At 43.2% G+C, this 27,054-nt stretch overlaps 1 protein-coding gene across 3 annotated transcripts in view; it reads left to right on the forward strand.

Annotated features, from left to right (window-relative positions):
• TMPRSS7 (transmembrane serine protease 7) overlaps positions 1-26,159 on the forward strand; it is a 42,422-nt gene extending 16,263 nt beyond the window's left edge. For all 3 annotated transcript variants that reach the window (XM_042955634.1, XM_042955636.1, XM_042955635.1), the window contains 9 exons: positions 5,462-5,568; positions 9,282-9,418; positions 13,798-13,905; positions 16,234-16,344; positions 17,344-17,460; positions 18,815-18,986; positions 21,719-21,987; positions 23,770-23,906; positions 25,919-26,159. In XM_042955634.1, coding sequence (XP_042811568.1) covers positions 5,462-5,568; positions 9,282-9,418; positions 13,798-13,905; positions 16,234-16,344; positions 17,344-17,460; positions 18,815-18,986; positions 21,719-21,987; positions 23,770-23,906; positions 25,919-26,089 — 1,329 coding nt within the window. In that variant the 3' untranslated portion in view covers positions 26,090-26,159. The remainder of the gene's footprint in view (positions 1-5,461; positions 5,569-9,281; positions 9,419-13,797; positions 13,906-16,233; positions 16,345-17,343; positions 17,461-18,814; positions 18,987-21,718; positions 21,988-23,769; positions 23,907-25,918) is intronic.
• Positions 26,160-27,054: the final 895 nt, after the last annotated feature.

The following is a 27,054-nucleotide window of genomic DNA, read 5'->3' on the forward strand; positions in this document are numbered from 1 at the left end:
AAAATTTTTTTAATGTTTATTTATTTTTGACACAGAGAGAGAGAGACACAGAGCATGAGCGGGGGAGGGGCAGAGAGAGAGGGAGACACAGAATCTGAAGCAGGCTCCAGGCTCTGAGCCATCAGCACAGAGCCCGATGCGGGGCTCGAACTCCCCAACCAAGAGACCATGACCTGAGCCGAAGTCCGAAGCTCCACCAACTGAGCCACCCAGGAGCCCCAGACTTAAATATTTTTAATAATTTTATTACACCCAAATGTTTACTTAGTCTCAGTGTCCTAATGGCATACATCCTTAACTTATTTATTTTTTTTTATCATTGTTGCAAACATTTCCAAAATAACTAAAACCCAAAGGTTCTGGACTCGCTCACCACCAGATTTTTAATGCCTCATCAGGGCAGCAGAATCTCAGTACCTCAAGTGACTCTCGCAACTTGGGTAAGGAACAGGAGAGACTGCAAATCTGTCTCTTCCATCTCTCTGAAGAGCAGATGGATCTTTTTTATGACATCCAGAAGAGGAAAGGCCCCATTCCCAAAAGCTCTGTCAAATGTTTGAAATTCTTTTCAGGTGAAATAAATGTGATTCCATAATAAGCCATAAGCCCTACAGTGAAGATCCTCAAACATTGTTCTAGTCAGAATGTAAATTAGAATATCAGATTGTTTCCCTAGGGGTTGAGAGTTAGAAATTCTAAATAAAAAGAATTCTTTATAGGGGCGCCTGGGTGGCGCAGTCGGTTAAGCGTCCGACTTCAGCCAGGTCACGATCTCGCGGTCCGTGAGTTCGAGCCCTCGAGCCCCGCGTCAGGCTCTGGGCTGATGGCTCGGAGCCTGGAGCCTGTTTCCGATTCTGTGTCTCCCTCTCTCTCTGCCCCTCCCCCGTTCATGCTCTGTCTCTCTCTGTCCCAAAAATAAATAAAAAACGTTGAAAAAAAAATTAAAAAAAAATTCTTTTATAAAAAAAAAAGAATTCTTTATAAGGCAAAAAGCATGCCCCTGGGGGAGTGGAGAATGGGAGAGGGAAGACAGGAAATATTAGGGATAGACTTGGTGGGTGACACCATTTCCCAGAGGTCAAGGCTGGTCCTCTTCAGCATGGAGGTTAAATAAAGCTGTTTCTTCCTTCGACCACTTTGAACAGCCACCTAAAATTGTGTGATTGCATATTTCTGCAAATGGAAATCATGTAAAAAAAATAATTGGGGGCTCCTGGGTGGCTCAGTCGGTTAAGCATCCCACTTTGGCTCAGGTCATGATCTCAGTTTGTGAGTTCAAGCCCGGCAGCAGGTTCTGTGCTGACAGCTCAGAGCCTGGAGCCTGTTTCAGATTCTGTGTCTCCCTCTCTCTGACCCTCCCCTGTTCATGCTCTGTCTCTCTCTCTCTCAAAAATAAGTAAACATTAAAAAATTAAAAAAAAAAAAAAAGGCACCTGTCAAATAGCTTTGAATTTATTGCAAACAACTGGGAAGAATGACGTAAGTGACAAAAATATTGACTCAAGTCATGGTAAAACGATAAACCCTTTAATACAGGAGAGTTGATTTCTATTATTCTCCATCCTTCTTAGTGCCTGGTCCGACTTCCAGATGTAACTGAAGAGCAATCAATCCCTTGTGCAAACTCACTTTCAGCTGACTTTTTTCTTTTCTTTTCTGAGCCTGAGTGGGGGATGGGCAGAGAGAGACACACACAGAATCCGAAGCAGGCTCCAGGCTCTGAGCTGTCAACACAGAGCCTGATACGGGGCTTGAACCCACGAACCATGAGATCATGACCTGAGTCGAAGTCCGAAGCTCCACCAACTGAGCCACCGAGACGCCCCTCGGCTGCGTTTTTAAGGTCTCATTTACCTGAGGATTAACTCCCGCTCCAACTTAAAGTTCCTCTGATTCTTCTCCCAAGAATAAACAAATATTCATTGAATGTCAGTTTCAGGCATGTAACCATAGGGAACACTTAGTAACAAGGTAAAGTCCTTGTTGTCTCAGAGCTTACAGACTGTGGGGGAAGAAGGTGTGGTGAAATAAGAAATAGCAAAAAGGAGTATTGAGGCTTATAACCTGTCACCTGCATTTGTTTAGGGCACACACATTTTTATTTGCTCTTAAAACATACCGCTGATATAGGAAAGAGACTCTGGTCACATTTTATGGATAAGGCAATAGAACTGGGGGCAAGCCATTTGCCAGAGGTTACTCAAATAGAAAGTGACCCAGGCAGCATTAAAAGGAATCATGTGCCCCTCCATTAAGTAAATTCAGCACCCTCTCCTTTCCTGGGTTCCTAAAGATGTTCAGCTTCCCTGTTTCATAACAATCACTTAATTGAGTATTTACCTTTCTGTTTTCCTTCTTTTTGTTTTTCAACGAATGCATTTTGCTATGGAATCTTAGAAGAAAAATGTGGAGTGGGGTTTTGAATTGTTATATAACCGATGCCATCAGCCTAGCACCCACCAGTTTAGATGCATCCACATAAGCAATATACTGTGGGCCATGTAAATTCACCTCCTCCTATCACCTAGGGAATAGGTGGGATTCCCCAGAGATGAATCCCTCTTCCCTGCTTCTGTGGCAAGCATCTAACCATGGAAGTTCCCAGTGCCAGTGGGAGATGGGTTGAGTTATATGTATAGAACCACTGGCGAGTGAGAAGTGATAAGGATAAAGCACGTCCTGCATCCTGTCGCTGTCACTGACTAGAGAAATATTTCAACACAGCAGGTCCAAATCAGGAGACTTTCTCCCCTTATTTGGTAAAAGTTCCCAAAGCAAAGGCGTGGGTTGGGCAGTGGGAAACAGAGAATACAGGACACAGAAGGAAATAGCATACTTAGCAGGTTTTTTTTTTAATTTTTTTTAACGTTTATTCATTTTTGAGACAGAGAGGGACAGAGCATGAATGGGGGAAGGTCAGAGAGAGAGGGAGACACAGAATCTGAAACAGGCTCCAGGCTCTGAGCTGTCAGCACAGAGTCCGATGCAGGGCTCGAACTCACGGACCGCGAGATCATGACCTGAGCCGAAGTCGGACGCCCAACCAACTGAGCCACCCAAGCGCCCCAGCAGTTTTTAATTTTTGTCCATTTGTTGAGCAAAAGAGCTCACGGTGTTTTTTGGAACTGCCCTGCTTTACCCCACTTGTCAAGCTGGATAATATCAGTAATGCTTCTTGGTCAATCTGGGCTCACGTGTAGACTTGTGTGCAATTCTGTGTCAGTGGAACCTGGTGTGCAAGGGGACTTACTTCCTTTCTCCGTGGAGAGGCTTTGGAGATTGGGGAGCACATATAAATCTATTTTACTTTGGAGCGATGGAACACAGTGAAAACGCCCATGTAACCTTCTTGTGGAGGGCTACATTGGAATATATTCTTATGCTAGAAAATTACACTGATTACTCTAGATATTTATTATCTCTTAGTTGACATCTATTTATTTTTAATGTGAAGAAACAGTAAGATGACAAGACTGGGGGGATAAATCGATGTATGTTCTCAGGAGCCCTTGGCGTTCGCTGCACATAAGACCGTCCTGTTCCCCTTGAGCCCTCACTGTCAGTGTTCCGGGTGGCATGATACATTGAGAAAAAGCAGCCTTCAGAGAAATGCAGGGTAACATCGAGAATGTCACTTATTTTTGGTTAGTCTTGACTTCTTCCATAAAATAGGACTCATACTTCCTTCCTGTGTCGTCGTGTTGTTTAAATGAGAGACATAGAGGCGCCTGGCTGGCTCAGTTGATGGAGCGTGCAATTCTTGGTTTCAAGGTCCCGAGTTGGGGCCCCACGTTGGGTGTAGAGATTACTTAATTTAAGTAAATAAATAAGTAAATAAATAGCCTGAATCATTTTCTCTGCAAGATAGGTTGAGGGATGAGGGCTACAGTATTTAAATACATGTTAGAAAGAAGTACATACAACAAAGACATTGTAACATCAAATACATCACAAATACAAATGATATCACTACAACACTAAATGTCAGAGCAATAAAAATCGGTTAAAATTAATTTCTTAAAAAAAAAAAAAAAAAAGGAGGCGTCCCTGGGTGGCTCAGTTGGCTAAGCGTTTCACTTTGGCTGGGGTCATGATCTCGTCTGGGGTCATGAGCCCCATGTAGGGCTCTGTGCTGACAGCTCGGCAGGCCTGGAGCCTGCTTCGGATTCTGTGCCTCCGTCTCTCTCTACCCCTCCCCTGTTTGCCTTCTCTCTCTCTCTCTGTGTCTCAAAAATAAACATTAAAAAAAATAGATTTAAAAAACTTAAAAACTAAAATCATGACATAACACAATGTATGTGTACGTCATACAATGTCATAAAAAAGGTCAGATGTGTGTGCGCACACGCATGCACACTCACATGGGTGTGTGACGTATGGGCAGCCTCTTTCTTGTTTGATCTGGTCTCAGCAGACCTGGGAGTGATTTAGTAACTGCCTTCAGGAATACCCAGGTTTAATATGAAGAGGATGCTGATTCACTTCTCTGTTATCTAAATAATCTGAATAGTGCTTTAAATGAACTATGTCATTGTTACTGAGGGAGGAAACTGTGTGCATTCATTAACAAGTGGGTGTTTTCAAAGTTAAGCTCATTTACAAGGAGGAAACTGACACCTAGAGATAATCTAATATGTCCCATGTTACCCAGCTCACTCAAAACTGGGGCCTTAGAGCAGCTCCCTAGCACTGGGCCACCCATTTCCCTCTCTATTACGCTCTCCTCATTCTGGTTTGTTGCAGGGTAGGGGAGGTACTGGTCTATCCCACCAAAGGTCATACTGTGGTAGGGTTTTTTCCCGTAATACCCGGGATTCATTGTCTCTCCACTTGGAAAATGACGAGGTGGACACAAAAGGAACAGCAGGCAAAAGTTTATTAGAATATAAGATTAGAAAGGAAGAATAGTATGTCTCCCCTTCACAGAGAGGGGACATTCGAAAGTGAATGTCCAAGCACTATAGGCAAGGGTTCTTTTTTCATAAGGTTCTGGTCAGCCCTGCCCCTTCCCCTCTCCCTTGTTCCTTCTCAGGTTCTACACTTATTGGCTGGATAACTCTAGGTGCTGGGTTGTCCATTCCTGATTGGCTCATTTCCATTGTACGAGGGGTGGTCTGTGGCCATATTTAAGTCTTTTGTCAAATTCCAGAGGGGAAACCTGAGGACCAGTAGGTGGTCTCTGTTATATTCTTAAGAGGAACCTTATGGCCTGGGGGTTTGCTGTGGTCAGACACTCCCAGCATTGTTTCAAAATAGGTGTTTTTCCCCACCCAGGAACCTCAGATCCTAATCTTTCCCTCTCTGCCTATGGAATCCTATCTTCTCGTATCATAATAAGGCACAAAGAATAAAATGCCCTAAAAGCGGCAAGCTGAGGGAATGAGTTCTGAGTGAGGAAACTTAGCCTGAAACATATCCTTCAGTTGAAACATTTTTCTGACTTAATGTTTGTTTTTCACAGACTTCCTTATCAACACTTGGCGTAGCACTGAAATTCCATAATTATTCAATAACCAAGAAGAGCGTGAAAGGCTGTGACCATGGATGGTGGGAAATTAATGAACAAATGTAAGTGGGTTCCATATGTAAAGAATCTGATGAAAGGCCTCACCTAAAGGTTCAAAGCCTTGGATCCCTTGTCCCCGAAGAGTTTGCACTTAACGATTTACAGAGAGGGAAATTGAGGGATACAGGAGTTAAATAACTTGCTCAAGGTCACTCACCTTTTTTTTTTTTTTTTTAATTTTTTTTTTTTAACCTTTATTTATTTTTGAGACAGAGAGAGACAGAGCATGAATGGGGGAGGGTCAGAGAGAGGGAGACACAGAATCCGAAACAGGCTCCAGGCTCTGAGCTGGCAGCACAGAGCCCGATGCGGGGCTCGAACTCACGGACTGTGAGATCATGACCTGAGCTGAAGTCAGATGCTTAACTGACTGAGCCACCCAGGTGCCCCAAGGTCACTCAGCTTATATGTGATTAAGCCAGGATTCAAATCCATGTCTTATGGCTCCCAAGTCCTGGCTGGGCCACTGCTCTTTGCTGCTGGGCTATGAGTGTGCACCCTCTATACTTTACAAAAATAGCTTGGCAGATAAACCATGGAGCCCTGGAGGAAATAGTAAATAGGAGTCCTGGTGATACAAAAATTAAAAACCATTAGCCAACTGTGTGCAGTAGGAGAGGTTGGGTCAGTCTGGCTGTATCCTGGCACATGGGTTGAGGCTGATTAGAGAAATCGAGGTGTCTGAGCTTCCCGAACTGACCCAGGATCTCCTCACTCTCACCCTTAATTTGCATCTTAGTTATTTTTATTGTTTATTTGCTTCTAAAGTTGTACTAGGTCTTGTATTTAAAAATAGAGAATGTCCTGTCTTTGCAGCAGAATAGCTTCTAAGTTTACTTTGAAGGAAGAATTTTTGTGAGGTTAGCCTAAGGGATTTGCCTGCTAATTCTTTGCTCACTGTTAATCCATGAATGAAACTTTCCTTTTCTAAATGATTTTCCTGAACCACCTTCTTTCATTTCCTTTAGACGCTCGGATTATGTGCTATGCAGTGATAGGTTCTGCCTTCACTGGAATATATCCTATCTGATTGAAGAGCATTCTTGGACCATTATTAGATGTGCCTTGTATTCATATTGGAAATGATTTTGAATCAGGGTCTATTGTGCAGGAGACAGAAAACCTGGGTTCAAATTTGAGCTCTGTAATTTAGTACTTATATTAACTAGGACAAATTACTTAACCTCTTTGATTTTCAATCTGTAAATGAGGTAATAATTCTTACTTGTTAAGGTGGGATTTTTTTGGTAAGGATTCAATGAGATAATGCATACTACACACCAAAAGAAAATATTAGTCATTATTATGATGAGTAAGATTGTTTGGGATACAGTTGTTGAATCACTATGTTATACACCTGAAACTATTGCAACATCGCATGTCAAAAAAAAATTGCCTTGGAAATTACTTTGGATGGATAAATACTATAGAATGTGCCCCCCCCCCCCCACCAAATTTTATGAATGCTGCATTTTGATACTTAATTAGATAGAGGTTGAAAAAACAACTCTTAACAATTATTTTATAAAGTTGTATGGGTAAGATAGAGCTATAATTCAGAACTAGATACTATTTTTTTTTTCCTTCTAAGTAACAACTGCTACCACCTAGGAAGTGTTGCTGTCAAAGTATGAGCAGGATTTTCTAACAAGGAATCAGAATCAGGAACTCTCTCTGCTTAAATACTTTCCCTGAAGGGCTGGCTCTTCAGTTTGACTGAAGTTTGGCTGGCTGAAATCCTATCAGATTCTTTTGATGTTAGTTGCACCCTTAGGATTTAAAATGCCAGCCCTTCCCATTATCAGTTCTTTTCATCTAAAAAGGAAAGGCTGTAATTGAACTAACTTCGGACACCTTGCTGAAAAGTTGCCTAAAGGCATTGGGTTTGTAAAGGGGAAGCAGAAAAAAGTAATGCCGCCACCAGGATGCCCAGTGATCGTGAGTTCAGAGAACATGGGAATAGGGTGTAGCCGCTCAGGGCAGCTACAATGCAACATATGACCCTAAAGGAATGGATGTCCTTTCGATGAAGTTTTGCAGAGCAAAGTTCACGAAGGGAAAGCTGTTGGTGCACTAGAAAGTACCAGGGTTTATTTATTTATTTATTTTTCCAAGCAAAACAAAATCATATGTAATGGTCTTAAATGCAAAAGTAAAAACAAACAAGAAACAAAAGCAAAAAACAAAGCAAAAGAAAATGAACAGAACAGTACAACCCAAAAATGTCAAGACAGTTATGAAGCAAACTTGGGAGGGTTAATCTTTAGATTTAATACCAGGGGGACTTGTGTCCTAATCCTGCTTCCACTTTCTTGCTATTTCGAACTTTAACATGTTACTTCACTTATTTACTTCTTGGTTTTCTTACCTGTCATGTGCCTGTACCTGTAAACTGACTCTTGTTGGGTTTCTCCAATTTCTCACTTTTTTGTTGTTGTTGTTAACTTTTGTTCCCTTAGCTACCACTGTGCTCCATTCCGTACTGTTCCTCTCTAAACTCCAGCCAAAACATGTGTTCAAAGAGTCCTTGACTCCTCCTTAACATCCCGGTAAGATTGATTTTCGCGAGAAAGCTCTAGTAAATGCTAATGGAGAGCACAAATAAAATCACTACGAGACACAAATAACAATAATCATGTTTTCAGAACACAGGAATCTGATCCCAAGATGACCAGCTGGAGTAGAATCCGGCCCCAAAAGGTTAATGTGGATGCCAGGTGCCTCTCAGAGCCTGGCTCCCGTTTGGCAAAGTGACCACCTACCTATGGCTGTTATCTCTTCCTCTGTTCCAGGAGCTAGTCTACCAGCCCATCAGGGCCTGAAATTTAACTAACTGCAAAAGATTCTTCCTGAAATATAAATGAATACTTTCCTCTTTTGAACCTTAAAGTCATGGGTTACCTCTGTGGTCCTCCCGCAGAATGCCAGCGTCTGATCCCTGGAACCTTTGTGGTTCCCACGTGTTTTGGCAGCTAGGAGTGATTGGCATTCACAGATTCCACTCCTCAACCCGTGTGTTTGCTGTTTCCCTTTGCGACCTTGCAGGTTTCACCCTGGAAAGAACTTTGCCTACACAGAGCAAAGATCTAACTTATCATAGGCCCCCAGGGTAATAATATTTCATGTTCTACTAACCACAGTGTTCATATAATTAGAATTCCTAACAGGAGAGACATTTCCTCTTAGGACAAAAGGTAAGAAAAGTCAAGGTAAGGAAATATTGCAGACAGACATTACTACTTTGAAATTTTGCCAACGACAAGCCTCAGAGCGTACCTCAGTTTTCACTTTAGTTTGAAAAAATATTGCATGTGCTCTACTTTAAGTGTTTCTGGGATTCTTTGCATATTTTCAGCCTCAGCTCATGGATTCCACTCTGCTCTATAGGTAAGTTTGTGGGCAAAAGCAGGCACTTCTTACTGTTACGTGGTTATTTATGCAGAAAAAAGAGAAGACCCATACTTCTTCTGTTTCTAAGTGTTTGTGAGCAAAACAACAGGTAGCAGTCAATAGTACCTCAGCTGTATTTAGCAGAGTAGAAAATCGAGGGGACAGAGGTTACCCAATCACAGAGACCTAGATAGAATGGACAACTATTGTTAGCTCTGCCATAAGCATCTCTGCTTACGAAGCCCCAAGTACCAAAGTATTAGTGAGTTCGCGGTCAGTGAGAATGCAGCTGGCAGACCCTTTTCCCTGACTCTTGTCTCCTCAGGTATTGTGGCTCCTACATGGATCACCAGACGATTTTCCGAGTGCCCAGCTCGCTCGCTCACATTCAGCTGCACTGCAGTTCAAGGCTTTCCGACAAGCCACTATTGGTGGAATATGGCAGTTACAACATTAGTCAACGTAAGCCTGGGATTGGCTCTTTAAAAATTTTTTTTTTTAATATTTATTTATTTTTGAGAGACAGAGTGAGACAAAGTGAGACTGGGGGAGGGGCAGAGAGAGAGGGAGACACAGGATTGGAAACAGGCTCCAGGCTCTGAGCTGTCAGCACAGAGCCTGGCGCGGGGCTCGAACCCACAGACTGTGAGATCATGACCTGAGCCGAAGTCGGACGCTCAACTGACTGAGCCACCCAGGCGCCCCATGGGATTGGCTCTTTAGAAAAATCTTAGTACATGGTTAAACAGAGGCTAATACTTTATAACTCTAAAACTTGAGAAATTATGGAATAAAAACTGATTTATTTATGGGGCGCTTGGGTGGGTAAGTGTCCGACTTCAGCTCAGGTCATGATCTAATGGGTCGTGGGGCTGAGCCCCATGTCAGGTTCTGCACTGACAGTGTGGAGCCTGCTTGGGATTCTCTCTCTGCCCCTCTCCCACTCACTCTCTCTTTCTCTCAAAATCAATCTATCAATCAATCAATAAACAAACTTTAAAAATGGATTTATTTCTGCTATTTACTATTATATTTTATAATAATACATAAATAAATATATTATAAATATGTGTTATATAAAAATGTATAATAAATAATACATAAAATTCTGTATTTACAGTTTAAATTATAGAAGAAATAATAGAATTATTTGTTACAATTGAAAAATAGTTTCTTACATAATTTCTGAAATATGAGACAAGCTCATCTCTTTTTTTTTAATGTTTATTTATTTATTTATTTAGAGAGAGAGAGAGAGAGAGCGAGAGAGCACATGCGCACACAAGCAGGGGAGGGGCAGATAGAGAGAAAGGAGAGAGAGAATTCCAAGTAGGCTCTGCGTTGTCAACAAAGAGACCCATGTGGGGCTCGAATTCATGAACTGTAAGATCATGACCTGAGCCAAAATCAAGAGCCAGAAACTTAACCGAATGAGCCACCCAGGAGCACCCCCCACCTCCTTTTTTCAAATGGGAACAAATCCATTTCTTGATTTATTATTTTTGCTGTTCATAAATCTTTGTAAATATGATGTTTATAAAACATTTGGTGGATCACAGGGCAACTGTTGTGACTCACTTTGGCCCATGACCCATACGGACAGCTGATCAGCCCTCAAAATGTTGCCCTTCACACCGAGAACCACTGGAACAGTAGCCAGGAAGTGGTCAGTAGGAAAAGCAGGGTTTGAGGGAAGTCTTTAGAGCTGGAGAGAGTAGATATTGACTCAGGAAATTCTCCACCCATTTTAAAAGGGGGCAAGTAAGCGCTAACCATTTAGAAGGCCATGAGGATAAGACTGACAGAAAGCTCATTTAGAACCTTTCTTCTTTGCCAATATACCTGCTTCTGGATCTGAAGTATTACACTTCTGAATATCAGAATATTACAATTTTCAGCAAGAATTTAGGTGAAGCAGGAAAGAACATCCAATGGAAAAAAGACAGTCTCTTTAACAAATGGTGCTGGGAGAACTGGACAGCAACATGCAGAAGGTTGAAACTAGACCACTTTCTCACACCATTCACAAAAATAAACTCAAAATGGATAAAGGACCTGAATGTGAGACAGGAAACCATCAAAACCTTAGAGGAGAAAGCAGGAAAAGACCTCTCTGACCTCAGCCGTAGCAATCTCTTACTCGGCACATCCCCAAAGGCAAGGGAATTAAAAGCAAAAGTGAATTACTGGGACCTTATGAAGATAAAAAGCTTCTGCACAGCAAAGGAAACAACCAACAAAACTAAAAGGCAACCAACGGAATGGGAAAAGATATTTGCAAATGACACATCGGACAAGGGGCTAGTATCCAAAATCTATAAAGAGCTCACCAAACTCCACACCCGAAAAACAAATAACCCAGTGAAGAAATGGGCAGAAAACATGAATAGACACTTCTCTAAAGAAGACATCCGGATGGCCAACAGGCACATGAAAAGATGTTCAACGTCGCTCCTTATCAGGGAAATACAAATCAAAACCACACTCAGATACCACCTCACGCCAGTCAGAGTGGCCAAAATGAAGAAATCAGGAGACTATAGATGCTGGAGAGGATGTGGAGAAACGGGAACCCTCTTGCACTGTTGGTGGGAATGCAAATTGGTGCAGCCGCTCTGGAAAGCAGTGTGGAGGTTCCTCAGAAAATTAAAAATAGACCTACCCTATGACCCAGCAATAGCACTGCTAGGAATTTATCCAAGGGATACAGGAGTACTGATGCATAGGGGCACTTGTACCCCAATGTTTATAGCAGCACTCTCAACAATAGCCAAATTATGGAAAGAGCCTAAATGTCCATCAACTGATGAATGGATAAAGAAATTGTGGTTTATATACACAATGGAATACTACGTGGCAATGAGAAAAAATGAAATATGGCCTTTTGTAGCAACGTGGATGGAACTGGAGAGTGTGATGCTAAGTGAAATAAGCCATACAGAGAAAGACAGATACCATATGGTTTCACTCTTATGTGGATCCTGAGAAATGTAACAGAAACCCATGGGGGAGGGGAAGGAGAAAAAAAAAAAAAAAGAGGTTAGAGTGGGAGAGAGCCAAAGCATAAGAGACTGTTAAAAACTGAGAACAAACTGAGTGTTGATGGGGGGTGGGAGGGAGGGCAGGGTGGGTGATGGGTATTGAGGAGGGCACCTTTTAGGATGAGCACTGGGTGTTGTATGGAAACCAATTTGACAGTAAATTTCATATATTAAAAAATAAAAAATAAAAAAAAATTAAAAAAAAAGAATTTAGGTGAAAAGTGAGCCATTTTATCTATTTTAATTTTTAATGTTTATTTATTTTTGAGAGAGAGAGAGAGAGAGAGAGAGAGCATGAGCAGGAGAGAGGCAGAGAAAGAGGGAGACACAGAATCTGAAGCAGGCTCTAGGCTCTGAGCTGTCAACATGCAAGGCTCGAACTTGTGAACTGCGAGATCATGACCTGAGCTGAAGTTGGGCGCTTAACCCATTGAGCCACCCAGGTGCCCCATGAGCCATCTTACTTTTAGTTGTTTCTTCAAACTATGAATATATATGTTTTGTAATTTTTTTTAACATTTATTTATTTTTGAGAGACAGAACATAAGTGGGAGAGGGGCAGAGAGAGAGGAGACACAGAATCTGAAGCAGGCTCCAGGCTCTGAGCTGTCAGCACAGAGCCTGATGCGGGGCTCGAACTCACGGACCTCGAGATTATGACCTGAACTAAAGTCAGACGCTTAACCTACTGAGCCACCCAGGTGCCCCAAACCATGAATATTTTCTAGAAACTCTCCATCTTGTGCCAGTGAGATAGTGGTCGACCTGCCCATGCATTTTTCCCCATTCTTTTGCCCAAGGGGAGTGTCTTCGTCAATTTGGGCTATTCTACCACAGACTGGGTAGCTTGTAAAAAACAGAAACTTATTTCTTACAGTTCTGGAGGCTGGAAATCTGAGATCAAGATGCCAGCATGGTCAGGTGAAGGCTGTCTTTGGGTCACAGACTTGTATCTTCATGTATGGAAGCAGTGTGGGAGCTCTGTGGGGCCTCTTTTGTGGGAGCTCTGTGGGGCCTCTTTTATAAAGACATTCATCTTATTCATGAGGCCTCTGCCTTCATCACTTAATCGCCTCCCTAAGGCCCTACTTCCTAATATCATCACAATGGACACAAACATTCAGACCATAGCAATGAAGAAGGATTTATTGTTCCTAATATATTTAGCTATAAGCCCAGGATTTATCAGGCAGGGAATGGATCTTTGATGAGTAGCCTGGTTGAAGTGGAGTGGGAGGTAGAAGGCAGGAGTCCTGAGTTTTAAGGACAGTCGCTAATCTCTGTAGGTCCATGTGTCTAAGATCAGTGGTTACTAATATATTTGAGGACAGAAGTCGCTTGATAATGGAATTAAAAGCAGACTCCTCAGAATAATGCATCTGATCGTACGGGACTCGGAGGCACCAGAAGGCCATTTATAATCCCTGGGGAGTCTAAAGACTGCGCATCAAGCATGCTGGACTGTCTAAAGTATCTTCCAGCTTTCACTTTCTCCAAGTCAATGACAAAGCCGGTTTGCTGAGTCAATGAAAGAGGTAGTAGAAGTTTGATTGGACATGTGACCTGGATGCAATGCCGACTCAGAGCTTCTGGTGGGTTAGTTTACTTTCTTTGCTCTCCTAAATTCACCTTTTTTGTCTTTCAGTTACCACCTATAGCTTGATCTGATGGAGCAATTGTGTAATTACTGTCACCATATTGCCAATTCCTTGATCACCTAACACGTCGTAGTTCTTTTTTAGTGTGGTCTGATGACTTTTAGGGACTCACACAAGATTTTCTGTGTTTTATCATCTCTAGCCTGTCCTGTTGGATCTTTTAGATGCTCCTCTGGTTTGTGTGTCCCTCAGACCCAGCGATGTGATGGAGTAAATGACTGCTTTGATGAAAGTGATGAGCTTTTCTGTGGTGGGTATTCAAAATTTACTATGGCTTTCTTATGAAGAAATAACTTTTCTGGGCCATGGTATCTACTAGCATATATCATGGGTCTTTGTAGCTGTTACCTATTGCTGCATAACAAGCGACCCCAAAACTCAGTGGCTCACAACAATCATTTATTCTGGGCCATGCATCCAAGGGTTGTTTAAGATATGACACATCTAGCCTGGGCTCTGCTGGGTGGCTCTGCTTTAAGCAGCAGATCCCCATTAACATGGTTCTTTCCAGGTTGGGGTCAGGTCTATTCCTTATGCTCTTTTCCTCGTTGAACTGTTGGGCTAGCCATGGCAGGGTAGAGGTAAAGGAAGGGCGTGCAAAAATACATGGTTCTTCTTAGGTTCTGGGCTTGGAATTGGCACACCATCACTTATGTTATATTCCATCAATCAAAGTGAGTCATATAGCTAAGGCCATAGTCAAGGGTCAGGGAAGTTTATACTGCACACTCTGGGGGCATGGCAAGGATTGGGAATGTATAATACTACCACAGGGAGTGAGAATTTGCGACTAATAATGCAACCAACCACAATCTTAAAACTAACTATCCCATTTTAAAGAATAGATCTTTTATCTAGAGAGAAGCTCAGAAACTGCAGAGAGTAAACTCCTTGAGCATGTTCATTTATGGAACATAGTTATTGTGAATGAAAGAATTATTATTATTGCTATAATTACCAGTGTCGTTTGCATCAACATTGCATCTGCAATGACTAAAGGGTGGGGTATTGGATATTCTTATTTTGGATAGAGATTCTCCTTCTGGTTTTTCATTACTATTTGCACATCATTCTTGATCTCTGGTTTCAGGGAGTAATATGGGGAGGATAGTTCACTGGACCATATGACACCATTGGCAACACTTTCTCCTAAAGATCCAGAGTTTAATTCAAATACAATTGTGATGGCGAAGCTATTTAATTTCTTTCATATTCTTGGAGAAATGTTAGAGTTAATATAACATAACTAACTGAAAACAATTCTAGTCGTGAAAAATAACCTATGGTTCCACACCTTTATTTTGTTTTTGGCAAAACAGAAAAGAAATCTCTTAACTTATGGCTCATTGACCTTTTCAATCTACTGCATTTTCTGTTGTTTAAGAAAATAAATACTGGCCATTATACAGTGACTGAGGTTGCTGGTATTTTTTACACTATTATCATGTTCTGCTATGATGCTCCAAACAAAAGTGATTATTGTTACTTTATAAGAAGGACTGTTTCTGGTAATCATTTATCACATGTGATTATCATAATCATCGCAATGATTATCATTGTGCCATTTTGGAAACCATTCTCTAGGAGTCAGCTAGGTACTTCCAGAAGCTCAGTGAGCTATTTCAGGGTAGCAATATCCAACCTTTGCTACCCTCTGCCCCCAACAAGAGATGCCGCTGGAGAAACAAGAGCAAATAACAAAAATGATCACTTTTCACAAAACCAGAAATGTCTAAGGAATCATACCTTCAAAGAGTGCTTGCTAATATAACTGTGCCTGTCACTTGTCCAAAGGCAGTTCATGAAAATATTCCAAAGAACAATTGTGGTAAATTTACAATGCTGTTTCCTAATTCAGGAAATGGATTGCTTGGGGCAAAATCAGTTTTTTTGTTTTTAATTTTAGAGACAGCGAGAGAAAGCATGAGCAGGGGAGGGTTAGAGAGAGAGAGAGAGAGAGAGAGAGAGAGAGAATCTTAAGCAGGCTCGACGCTCATGACTCCCCACAGTCATGACCTGAGCCGAAATCAAAAGTCAAATGCTCAACTGACTGAGCCACCCAGGTGCCCCAGGGCAAAATGATTTTAACAAGAGTTTTCCTTACACAGTCTTTTAAGATCTCACATTTGTTAATCTAGGTAGCAAACCTTTAATGAGCACCTACTTTGTACTCAGGGATTTGAGGTGCAGAGATGAACACAACAAAAACCCTCAATCTAAGGACACTCCCATTTTGTTTAGAAAGGTAGAGAAGTTCCATTTAGATAACAGCTTATGACTTTTTGTTTTCCTTCAAAGAAAATCTCACGATGCATTTGATTGTAATGAGGTAAACAAATTGCCAGAGTTTAATACATTTATGCAAAAGCAAAAATCCGATTTGACAAACTCAAAGCACTGGGAATTACAGCAAAGTTTCAACCTCTGCTTTTCTCATGCAGGTGTCAGTTTGGCGAAAACACGCTTTTTATTTTATGTAAGTCATCTCAACCATCTGCCGCGTCGGAGGGACGCTGCTGGGTCTCAGAGGCCGGCTGATGTTTCAGGCTCATGAGCTTTCTGTCTGTTCTCATTCCAGTGACTCTTAAACCTGCTTGCAACACCAGCTCCCTCAGGCAGCATGGCCCTCTGGTCTGTGACGGCTTCAGGGACTGTGAGGATGGCCGGGATGAGCAGGACTGCACTCAAAGTGAGGGAGCGTCCTCTGCACTCTGATGTGTTTCCTGTACGCTCTTCTAAGTCAGAACCGAAAAACCTCTGCGGGGTTGGGCAATTGACTTGCCCCGGTTTTCCCAGGACTTCCCCTGTTCCCGAGGAATCCTCTTGGCCCCAGGAAAAAGGGGGCAGTTGGTCACTCTAACTTGGGTGGAGTATGTGTATTGTGTGTGTATGTGTCCATGTGAATACTGGAAGATTTTCATTGCTTACTTGCTTTTAATGCTGTTCAAGACTAACAGATACTGAGGATGTGATATGGTGGGACTTGCCAGATACCATGATAGGACATGTCCTATTCTAGCCCCTACAGAAACACATACCATGGGGGATGTGAATAAATGTGCTGTGATTCACAGAGCCCACCCATTTTCCCCCCTACTGGTATAAAAGGATTGAATATGGTATTGATTTTTGTTCAAAATTTTCTTGGAGAACAAGACAAAGTAACTTTTTTTTCTTAATATTTATGTTTGAGAGAGAGAGACAGAGTGCAAGCAGGGGAGGGGCAGAGTGTGAGAGGGAGACACAGAATCTGAAGCAGGCTCCGGGCTCTGAGCTGTCAGCACAGAGCCCGACGCAGGACTTGAACCCATGAAACATGAGATCATGACCTGAGCCAATGTCAGATGCTCAACCGATTGAGCCACCCAAGCGCCCCAAGACAAAATAATTAATAGCAAAGAGGCCGTGGCCTAAAGCTACCGATATAGCGAACTTCTTTTCATCTCACCTCTAGTGGAAGAAAGGAGAGACCATCTGATTGCTTCTCAACAGGTGCACCTGCCTTCTTCTACTGAGGTGAGGGGACTGGTCACTGTTAGGGTTGCTGCATCGCCCTCAGCCAGGTTTCCCGGAGCAGCAAATACCGATGCTATGTCTACACCACTCTTGCAGGATGGAGCTGAGTGTCATTCACTCAAGTCTGTTTCTGGGCAGGAAAAACTTCTTCCCTCTTCTGTTCATTTTTTAGGCATTCCATGTAACAACAGAACTTTTAAGTGTGGCAATGATATTTGCTTTAGGAAACAAAACGCACAATGTGATGGGACTGTGGACTGCCCAGATGGAAGCGATGAACAAGGCTGCAGTGAGTAGAAATATGTTCCTTCTGACTCCCTGTATTCCTTCCTCAGTTCACCAGTTTTTCATTTGCATTCCCTTCTTAGTGTAAATCGCCCTGGCAAAAGTTGCCATGGGTTCAGGGAAGAATAGTAAATATTGGTGAACTGCATCTGAAATGGTTTCTCAAAATTAAAAATTCTGGGGGTGCTTAGGTGGCTTAGTCGGTGAAGCCTCAGACTCTTGATTTTGGCTCAGGTCATGATCTCACGGTTTGTGGGATCGAGCCCCACATCAGGCTCTGCGCAGACAGCACATAGCCTGCTTGGGATTCTCTCTCTCTCTCTCTCTCTCTCTCCCCCCCACTGTCCCTGCCCCACTCGCAAATGCTCTCTCACATACTCTCTAAATAAATATGGGGCGCCTGGGTGGCTCAGTCAGTTAAGTGTCCGACTTCGGCTCAGGTCATGATCTCGCGGTTCGTGAGTTCGAGCCCCGCGTCAGGCTCTGTGCTGATGGCTCAGAGCCTGGAGCCTGTTTCAGATTCTGTGTCTCCCTCTCTCTCTGACCCTCCCCCATTCATGCTCTGTCTCTCTCTGTTTCAAAAATAAATAAAACGTTAAAAAAAATTTTTAAAATAAATAAATAAAAAAGCTAAAAAAAGTTCTAGAATGGATTCTGTTTTCTTGATAACAAGCATTAAAGCACCTGATGTTTATAATGAGAACTTTCACATTCTAATAATTCTAATTAAGGGAGAAGTTCGTAAATAAAAAAAATCCATTAGAAAAGATATAGATATGGGAACACAGCAGATGACTGTTATTTAGGCCTTATGTTATGATCAATGCCAAGGGCTGCTTCTTTAACTATCACCTGAGAACTGTAATCTGCCACATGTTATTATGTGGTCTCTAATTGTCCAGGTGGCAACTTGTTAACTATGCATTGTTATCAATACTATTTACACTGGAAAATAATTGCTCTGATAACTAGTTTTTCTTAGTAGGTTTTCATTTGTCTTGGACTTAGAAATTCTCTCTCAAATGCTTCCTCTCAAATCAGCACCACTCCAAAGACGCTCTCAAATTCTATTGCTTTTCAAACGAATCTTTTCCTCTCTAATAAAAGGCTACTGTTCATATCAGGGCATCTGTTGCTAACAAGTCCCCTCCTCCTGTCATGCGCTTTATTATGTGGAGACTCTCGGTCCTGGCCTGTTTTCGGAGCGAGTGGTTTATTGGTGCCTTTTCTCTAGATAAACAAGAGGTTTCAAGTTGCTTGCCTGGTATGTCAGTTCCCAATGTAGCTCGAAACCTGGCTTCATTTCCAGTGTTTCTTCCAAGTCTGCTTTAAAATCATGTGAGCCTTCTTTCCTAAAGGCTGCAGCAGGAGTCTCTCCACCCACCACCGCATCATTGGGGGAACCGACACCCAGGAAGGGGGTTGGCCTTGGCAGGTCAGCCTCCACTTTGTGGGATCTGCCTACTGCGGAGCCTCGGTCATCTCCAGGGAGTGGCTTCTTTCTGCGGCCCATTGTTTCCATGGAAACAGGTAGGGTATCTCAATTCTTACTCTATGATGGCACCCTCTCTCATCACAGACCACGCATCTGCCCTCAAGTTGTGGAAGGAAGCTGCCCTTGGAGACATTCCATCAGTTCAAATGATGTGTGTGTGTGTGTGTGTGTGTGTGTGTGTGTGTGTGTAAGAGTGGGGAATGGGCACCGGACTTGTATTTAGAGTGGAACAGTAATGATTCTGCACCCAATTTCCAATGTGGTGGTTGGCAGGACGGTTCCCACACCACCAAGCAATTCTCTGACACCAGTTGACTGTCTTACAATTTGACTCAATTTTGACCCTATCTACATGTTAGATAGGGTCAGATTAAACCTGGTAGGACCTGGAAGACTGTCCTTCCTTCCCTACTTCAGCCAGTGGTAAGTCCAGGTTGTCACCAATCCTTCTGGCCCACTGGCTATAGATTGGTGACTCCAACCATCCGTTCCTCGGTTTGATTGATTTGCTAGAGCAGTTCATAGAACTCAGAGGAACATTTTACTTTCTAGATCACTGGTTTATTGTAAAAGGGTATAATTCGGGAACAAGCAGATTGGAAGAGAGGCACAGGGCAAGGTTTAGGGAAAGGGCAAGGAGCTTTCACGCCTACTCCAGGTGCACCGCTCTCCCTGAATCTCCACGTGTTCACCAACCCGGAAGCTCTCTGAACCCTGTCCTTTTGGGTGTTTATAGAGGCTTCATTACAAAGGCACGATTGACTAAATCGTTGGCCATTGGCGATGGATTCAACCTCCAGCTCCTCTCCCCTCCTCAGAGGTCAGCAAGTGGGACTGAAAGCTCCAACCCTCAATCACAGTGTTGGTTCTCCTGGCAACCAGCCCCCAGCCTTAGGGTGGGGTCCAAAAGTCACTCATTAACCTAACAGTGTAACAAAAGACAGCTTTGTGACTCTAGTCACTTAGGAAACTCCAAGGGTTTTTAGTTCTGTGCCAAAATGAGATGAAGACCAAATACAGTAAAACCTTGGATGGCGGGTAACTTGTTCTGCAAGTGTTCTGCAAGACAAGAAAACATTTCTAATAATTTTTTTTTGATTTACCATTAAAATTTTTTTAATGTTTATTTGTTTTTGAAAAAAAATTTTAATGTTTATTTATATTTGCAAAAGAGAGACAGAGCATGAGTAGGGGAGAGGCAGAGAGAGGGAGACACAGAATCTGAAGCAGGCTCCAGGCTCTGAGCACAGAGCCCGATGCGGGGTCGAACTGACAAACCATGAGCTCATGACCCAAGCTGAAGTTGGATGCTTAACCGACTGAGTCACCCGGGTTCCCCTAATGTTTATTGATTTTTGAGAGAGAGAGAGAGAGAGAGAACATGAGCTTGAGAACTTGCGCATGAGCAGGGGTGGGACAGAGAGAGAAGGGGACAGAGAATCCCAAGCGGGCTCTGCCCTGACAGCCCAATGCAGGGCTGAAACTCATGAACCTCGAGATCATGACCTGAGATGAAGTCGGGCACTTAACCAACTGAGCCACCCAGGTGGCCCTCTAATAAATTGTAACTTGATAAATGAGCAATGTCTCGCAATATGAGTAGTGAGTAGTACGTGATGCCAAACATCACATGATCACAACTGAGCCAATGGTTTTTTTTTTCTCTCTGCCTCCCTCTTTCTCTGTGGGATTGTGGGTAATCATCTCCCAGGCTCAGATGCTCCGTCTCAGGCTGAGGTGTTTGGTAGAAATCAGTGATTTTTCAGAACGTTGGATGGTGCCCACAACTGGCACCAGTGTATTTTTTTTGTCACTTCAAACCACCTGTGGACAGTCCTTTGCTTTTCCATACAAGAGGAAGCTTGAGAATGCTTTGCTTCATTCTAGGCCAGGCTGCCTGCAGATGCAGACCCTTTCCTCTGCTGCCTTATTGCCAGTTACATTAAATACAGTAGATGACAAGAGTATATTAATATGTACTGTAGTCAGCATATACAATGGCCCCCATGCAGAAAAAGATTCCGTTGAGCCAAGAGACAGCAGTGATTCCATTAGTGATAGTGAAAGTCGTCCTACACAATAACCCTCCTGTCTCTTGTCTGCCTTATACCAACCATGAAGGTTTTTAAAGGTAAGTGCAGGTGAATTTGTTCAGAATTAGAATTCTGGAAGGGCTGACAAAGAGTGGGGCCCCTTGGGAATGGTCATGCTTGAGTAGTTGTAGCAGTGACCTTTAAGACTTCTGGCAGATGACAAGAAGGAATTTCATTAAGTTCCTGCTTATAGCACTTTGATTTCTAAACTATTTTGGAATTCATATCATTTGAATTTGGCAAAAAGATCCCCAGACGGCTGTCTTACTGGCCCTGTCTGTCCCCATCAAATGCCTTTGTCAGCATGAAGAGGAAGAATGTCACAAATTAATTCCAGTCACTCACATTCTTGACCTGTGTGTGATTCATGAGATATCAGGGGCAACAACAGAATTTCTAGCAATGTCTTAGGATGAGTGAGGGGATTGTCTGGAATATAGAGACCATGCACCACCCCTGTGACATCTTACTTCATCTCTTGTTTTACTAGGAGACCAGGGAGGCTGAGAAAAGTTGTGCTTTTCACCATGTCGGTGGACAGGGCCAGGGACTACAGTAGGAACTCAAAGGCAGGCCTCCTTTCCTCAGCCCTCATCTGTCTGCAGATGGCTTCTATCCAAACCATGTATGGCTCTTCAAGCCACTGACTTCGTGCTCCATTCCTTTCCCACCAGGCTGTCAGACCCCACACCATGGACTGCTCACCTTGGGATGTATGTGCAGGGGAATGCCAAGTTTGTCTCCCCGGTGAAGAGAATCGTGGTCCATGAGTACTATAATAGTCAGACCTTCGACTATGATATTGCCCTGCTACAGCTCAGTACCGCCTGGCCTGAGACCCTGAAACAGCTCATTCAGCCAATATGCATTCCTCCTGCTGGCCAGAAAGTGCGCGGTGGGGAGAAGTGCTGGGTAACTGGCTGGGGCCGAAGGCATGAAGCAGGTGTGTGTATGAATGAATGGTCATACCCTCCCCTTCCAGATAATACTAACTTTTGCTGATGTAGTGCTATGGGGTTCACAGAGAGGTTTTTTGTTTTTTTTTTTTTTTAAATAAAGTTTATTTATTTATTTTGAGAGAGAGAGAGAGAGAGAGAACACAAGCAGGTGAGGGAGAGAGAGGAGAGACAGAACCCCAAGCAGGCTCCTCACCATGAGTGCAGAGCTCGATGCGAGGCTCAAACCCATGAACCATGAGATCACGACCTGAGCCGAGATCAAGAGTCAGATGCTTAACCGACTGAGCCACCCAGGTGCTCCACGGAGAGGGTTTTTGTATATGGTCTCACTTGAGCCTCCTGATGATTCTGAGAAGTAGAATGGAGGAAGGTGTTACTATTCCTGTTTGGTGATGTTCTTCCCTTATCCCCAAAAGAAGCAAGACCCACCTCATGAGGGGGGCGGTCTATGAACAAGGCAAGATTGGATGGATAACATGGGCCCTTTTCAAACTTTGAGGGGTTTATTAGGTTTTCCACTACAGAAGAGCAATTCCTCTTTACTTTGAGGTTCCCTTTCATCCAAAGAAGTGATTCCTTTTCTTAAAGAAGAGAAGGACACCCACACCCACACCCACACCTCCACCCTCCCTCCACCCTATTGTGTCAATTCACGGAAGACTATCTTGAGGACTATGCAAATATGTCCTTCACAAAGGTAAGCCTTCCAGGTAGATGAGAGTCAGGGCTGAAAACCAGCCTTCCCTCAGCTCCCCAGACGGCACATTCGGTCCTGAGGGTTACATCAGCCTAGAATCGGTCCACCCAGAGGGTCTGCCTCTTTTACAATTCCTTCACTGGAGCAGGCATCTTTATCATTATGCACAAAGGTCAGACTGGTAGGAAAGTCCCTGCATCTGCTCTGGCCAAGGCTTTTCATGGTCTAGTCTTCATGGTTGATTCTGAATATGTAGTGAGGGGAAGAAGCCACAGCTTTGTGAGCACCTCCCCAGAGGTTAGTGCTAACCCTTTCCCTTATCTCCCATGCATCTGATTCCTAGGCAGCCATTTCCAAATCTTGGATCTTACCCTTGGCCTTGTCTTGACACTCTCCAAAGATGCACTGTGGGCAGCTTCTCAAGGGCTCAACTGCCTTCATTTAGTTAATGTGGTCACAGTAGCCTGCTGGGATCTCAGGGTCCTAATGAGGGAGGGCAGCTAACTCTGGCTCGAACACCTACAACCTATCAGGACTGTGCTCAGGGCCTCAACCATATTATTCTGTATCGGAGGAGGAAAGAGTCTATTCAACCAGCTTATCATGAGACATTTTCTTTATAAGAGTGAGTGTGCCCATGTTTATTTTTCTGAATCATCTTAGACAGGTTAAAAAGGAAGTGAAAGGGCTATAGCCAAACTGATGTGATTTATTTCCCGGGAGTCTCCCATAGAACAGTTTATGTTGCTTCACTTAAGGGGTGGGCCTCTCGCCCCGGGAGTATTGGTAACTGCTGTGACTCACAGTTCTACCGAAAGCAGGAAGTACGTGGTTCAGGGGCGCAGATGATGGAGTCAGACCTTGGGTCAGAATCCTGCCCTGTTACCTCCTAGTTGTGTGCCATTGGCCCAGTCCCTCTCTTTCTTCCTCAGCAAAAATGGGGAGTATAAAAGAATTTATGTTAAGAATCGCCGTGAGGATAAAAGGAGATAATGTGAATAAATGGTCTGATAAAACCCTGAATAACTGTAATCATCACCATGATTTCCACTTCCAATGTGTTTTCCAGACAATAAAGGCTCCCCTGTTTTGCAGCAAGCGGAGGTGGAGCTCATTGACCAAACGCTCTGTGTTTCCACCTATGGGATCATCACTTCGCGGATGCTCTGTGCGGGCGTCATGTCAGGCAAGAGAGATGCCTGCAGGGTAAGCCATGTTACCTTTCTTGTGCCTAAGAGGTTGCACTTTCCACAAATGCTTTCACGTTTCAGTTACGTGACACGGGGAAAGAACTAGGGTAGGTATGTCCCTTAATTCAGATATTAATTATAATCTCGTTGGCTAAGATCAGGGAAAGGTGGTTAAATGATTAGGTCTAGAAAACTCAGTTTTCTAGTTCCTGTGTATTTTCCTGCAACATTTGGAAAATGAGGTTAGGATTTATCATTCTGCCGTGATTTATTTTCTTATAACCGAAAACTAAACAACAAAGCAGTTCTCCCTCTCTCTCCCTCACGCTCCCTCGATGGCTCGCAGTGTTTTAGGGTCCTTAAGGGCCACTTACCTTCTGACATACCAGGGTTTTATTCACTTGCTCCATTGATGCATAGGCTGGGGGATGGGAAAGAGGGGCAGGAGAGGTGACAGAGGGCATTCATTTGTCTGCCTCTGGTTAGGTGGTAAAGTAGGAGTTCATCTTCACAGAGACGTTTCTCTGAGTCTCAGATTCCAATCTACACAGATATGGAGCTATACGATTGCCAGAAAGCGTACAGCTGGGTCAGAGGATGAAGAGGGTGGTGGCAGCCGTTCCTACGTCTCTCCACGAACTTAGCCATCAGGCCACAAAAACTCATCTTATTATAATAATGAATTTGCCTCCTGAGGTCCTTTTTTTTGTGGCAAGCACTGTGCTAGATCCTTTACATAAATCCATTCAAATCATTCTTTCATGCCCATTGTACAGTAGAGGAAGCTGGAGCACAGAGAGGGTGAGAAAATTACCCAAGGTCACACAGCTGGTAAGCAAATGCCTGAGCTGGAATGTGAACCCTTCTCTCTCTAATGCTAAAGCTGCTGTGTTTTGGCTGCTTCCTGATATGACCTGTTCCACAGGCCACCAGAGCTTACAGGTTAAATTAGACTGAGTAGAGTTGATATGGTGACAATTAAAATAAAAACAGCCCACTTTCTCTACTAGTCAGAATTCACCTAATCACGGCTAGAATTAGGGGGTGGGATTCAGGGGTGAAGTTGGAATGCTTTTTTGTCTTTGCTTCTGGCTGAGTTGCAACTTTGCCTGTCCTCCAGACTACACAAATTAAGCCCAGATGTCATAATTTAAAGGATGGATACTGTAGGAATGGTGTTTAAACTTTGAATTATTTTGGTCTTTGCTTTGTGGAGTTGAGATATCAGAAGGGACTCTCAAATGGGGGCGATTTGTCTGCGAGGGCTGTGGTCTGGTGATCCTTAGGGTTTTGCCTCGGGTCATGGGGCCCGGCTAACCAGACAGGACCTCTTCGTCTTTCATTGTCAGAATCACCAGCTAACCATGGATTTTCATGGCCCAGAGGCAGAGGTCCACTTCCCAAGATAGCCATGGCTCACGAGGTTGCTGTCAGGGCTAAATGACCCAACATAGTGCTTGGCACATTACTCTAAATATAAACGTTAGCCATTATTACGTTACTACAGTGACTGCTGCTGCTGCTGCTGCTACTAAAGCTATTTCCACGACTATTGAGGTTTGTTCTTTGGAGAATGTGAGAGTTGTTTCCCCTACAAAAAAAATTTTTTTTTTAAATTAATTTGGTTTTTCTTGAGAGAGAGAGAGAGAGAGAGAACAGGGAAGGGGCAGAGGGAGAGGGAGAGAATCTTAAGCAGACTCCCCGCCCAGCACAGAGCTTAACACGGGGCTCCATTTCACGACACCGAGGTGCCCACCCCTGCTCTTAAGAAAATTCTAAAGATATTCTTGGCCTAAAGATTTAAGTTTCTTACAGTAAATGCAGTGTTTTGATTTTAGGGAGAATAATTCCAGAATGACATTAGCAGCTTCACATTACTTCCTGACTCTTCCCCAAACTATGTAATAATTAGCCAAGTGAAAACTTTCTGAAATGAGAGTTTTGAATACAGTCCATTAGACATATCAATGACAAAATTGATGATCATGGGACATATGCGCTTTGTACTTATATTATCTTCTCATGTAGGGAGATTCGGGTGGACCTCTATCTTGTCGAAGAAAAAGTGATGGAAAATGGATTTTGACTGGCATCGTTAGCTGGGGACATGGATGTGGAAGACCAGACTTCCCTGGTGTTTACACAAGAGTGTCAAACTTTGTTTCCTGGATCCATAAATATGTCCCTTCTCTTTCATAAAAGTACAAGTTGGGGCTTTGACTATAATTTCTGTGACAGTTTCTTTTAAAAAGAATGCACTAATTATCAATAAAATGAGACCTAATTTTTTTCTTCTGTAAATTTCAGATTACATACACTTGGTATTTATTGAAGACAAAGAAATTAATGTGTATTTTATTACATGAAAAATTGCCTCAAGGATAGAGCTGTATTTATTTATTTTTTTATTTGACAGAGAGAGAGAGACAGCTAGTAGGGGAGGGGTAGAGAGGGGGGGATCTTAAGCAGGCTCCAAGCCTGACATGGGGCTCCATGCAGGGCTGCACGTGGGGCTTGATCTCAAGAACCTGGGATCGAGACGTGAGCTTAACCGGCCGAGCCACTGACACGCCCCATAGCTGTATGCATTATTTTTAAATATTTTAATTTATTTTGAGACAGAGAGAAAGCATGAGAAGGGGCAGGGAGAAGGGGGGAGAGAGAGAGAGAGAGAGAGAGAGAAAGAGAGAGGATCCCAAGCAGGCTCCCTACTGTCAGCACAGAGCCCAATGTGGGGCTCAAACTCAGGAGCCATGAGATCATGACCTGAGCCAAAGTCAGATACTTAACTGACTGAGTCACCCAGGCGCCCCTGAGCTGTATTCATTCTTAAGCATCAAAGGGCCATTGATTCAGGAATGGAAGAAAGGTAAATTGATAAGAGGGGCACCTGGGTGGCTCAGTCAGTTGAGGCCTCTGACTCTAGATTTCTATAGGTCATGATTTCATGGTCGTGGGATCAAGCCCTGCATCAGGCTCCATGCTGTCAGAGTCTGCTTGGGATTCTCTCTCTCTCTCTCTCTCTCTCTGCCCCTCCCCTGCTGGCTTGCAGGCGTGCTCTCTCTCTTTCTCTCTCAAAATAAATAAACAAATTTTAAAAAATAAGATAAGAAATGGGTGAGATGCTCAGGAATTCGTTCTTTAATTTATGTTTCTATTCAAGG

The sequence above is a fragment of the Panthera leo genome, chromosome C2 (assembly GCF_018350215.1).
Source record: "Panthera leo isolate Ple1 chromosome C2, P.leo_Ple1_pat1.1, whole genome shotgun sequence".
Lineage (NCBI taxonomy): Eukaryota > Metazoa > Chordata > Mammalia > Carnivora > Felidae > Panthera > Panthera leo.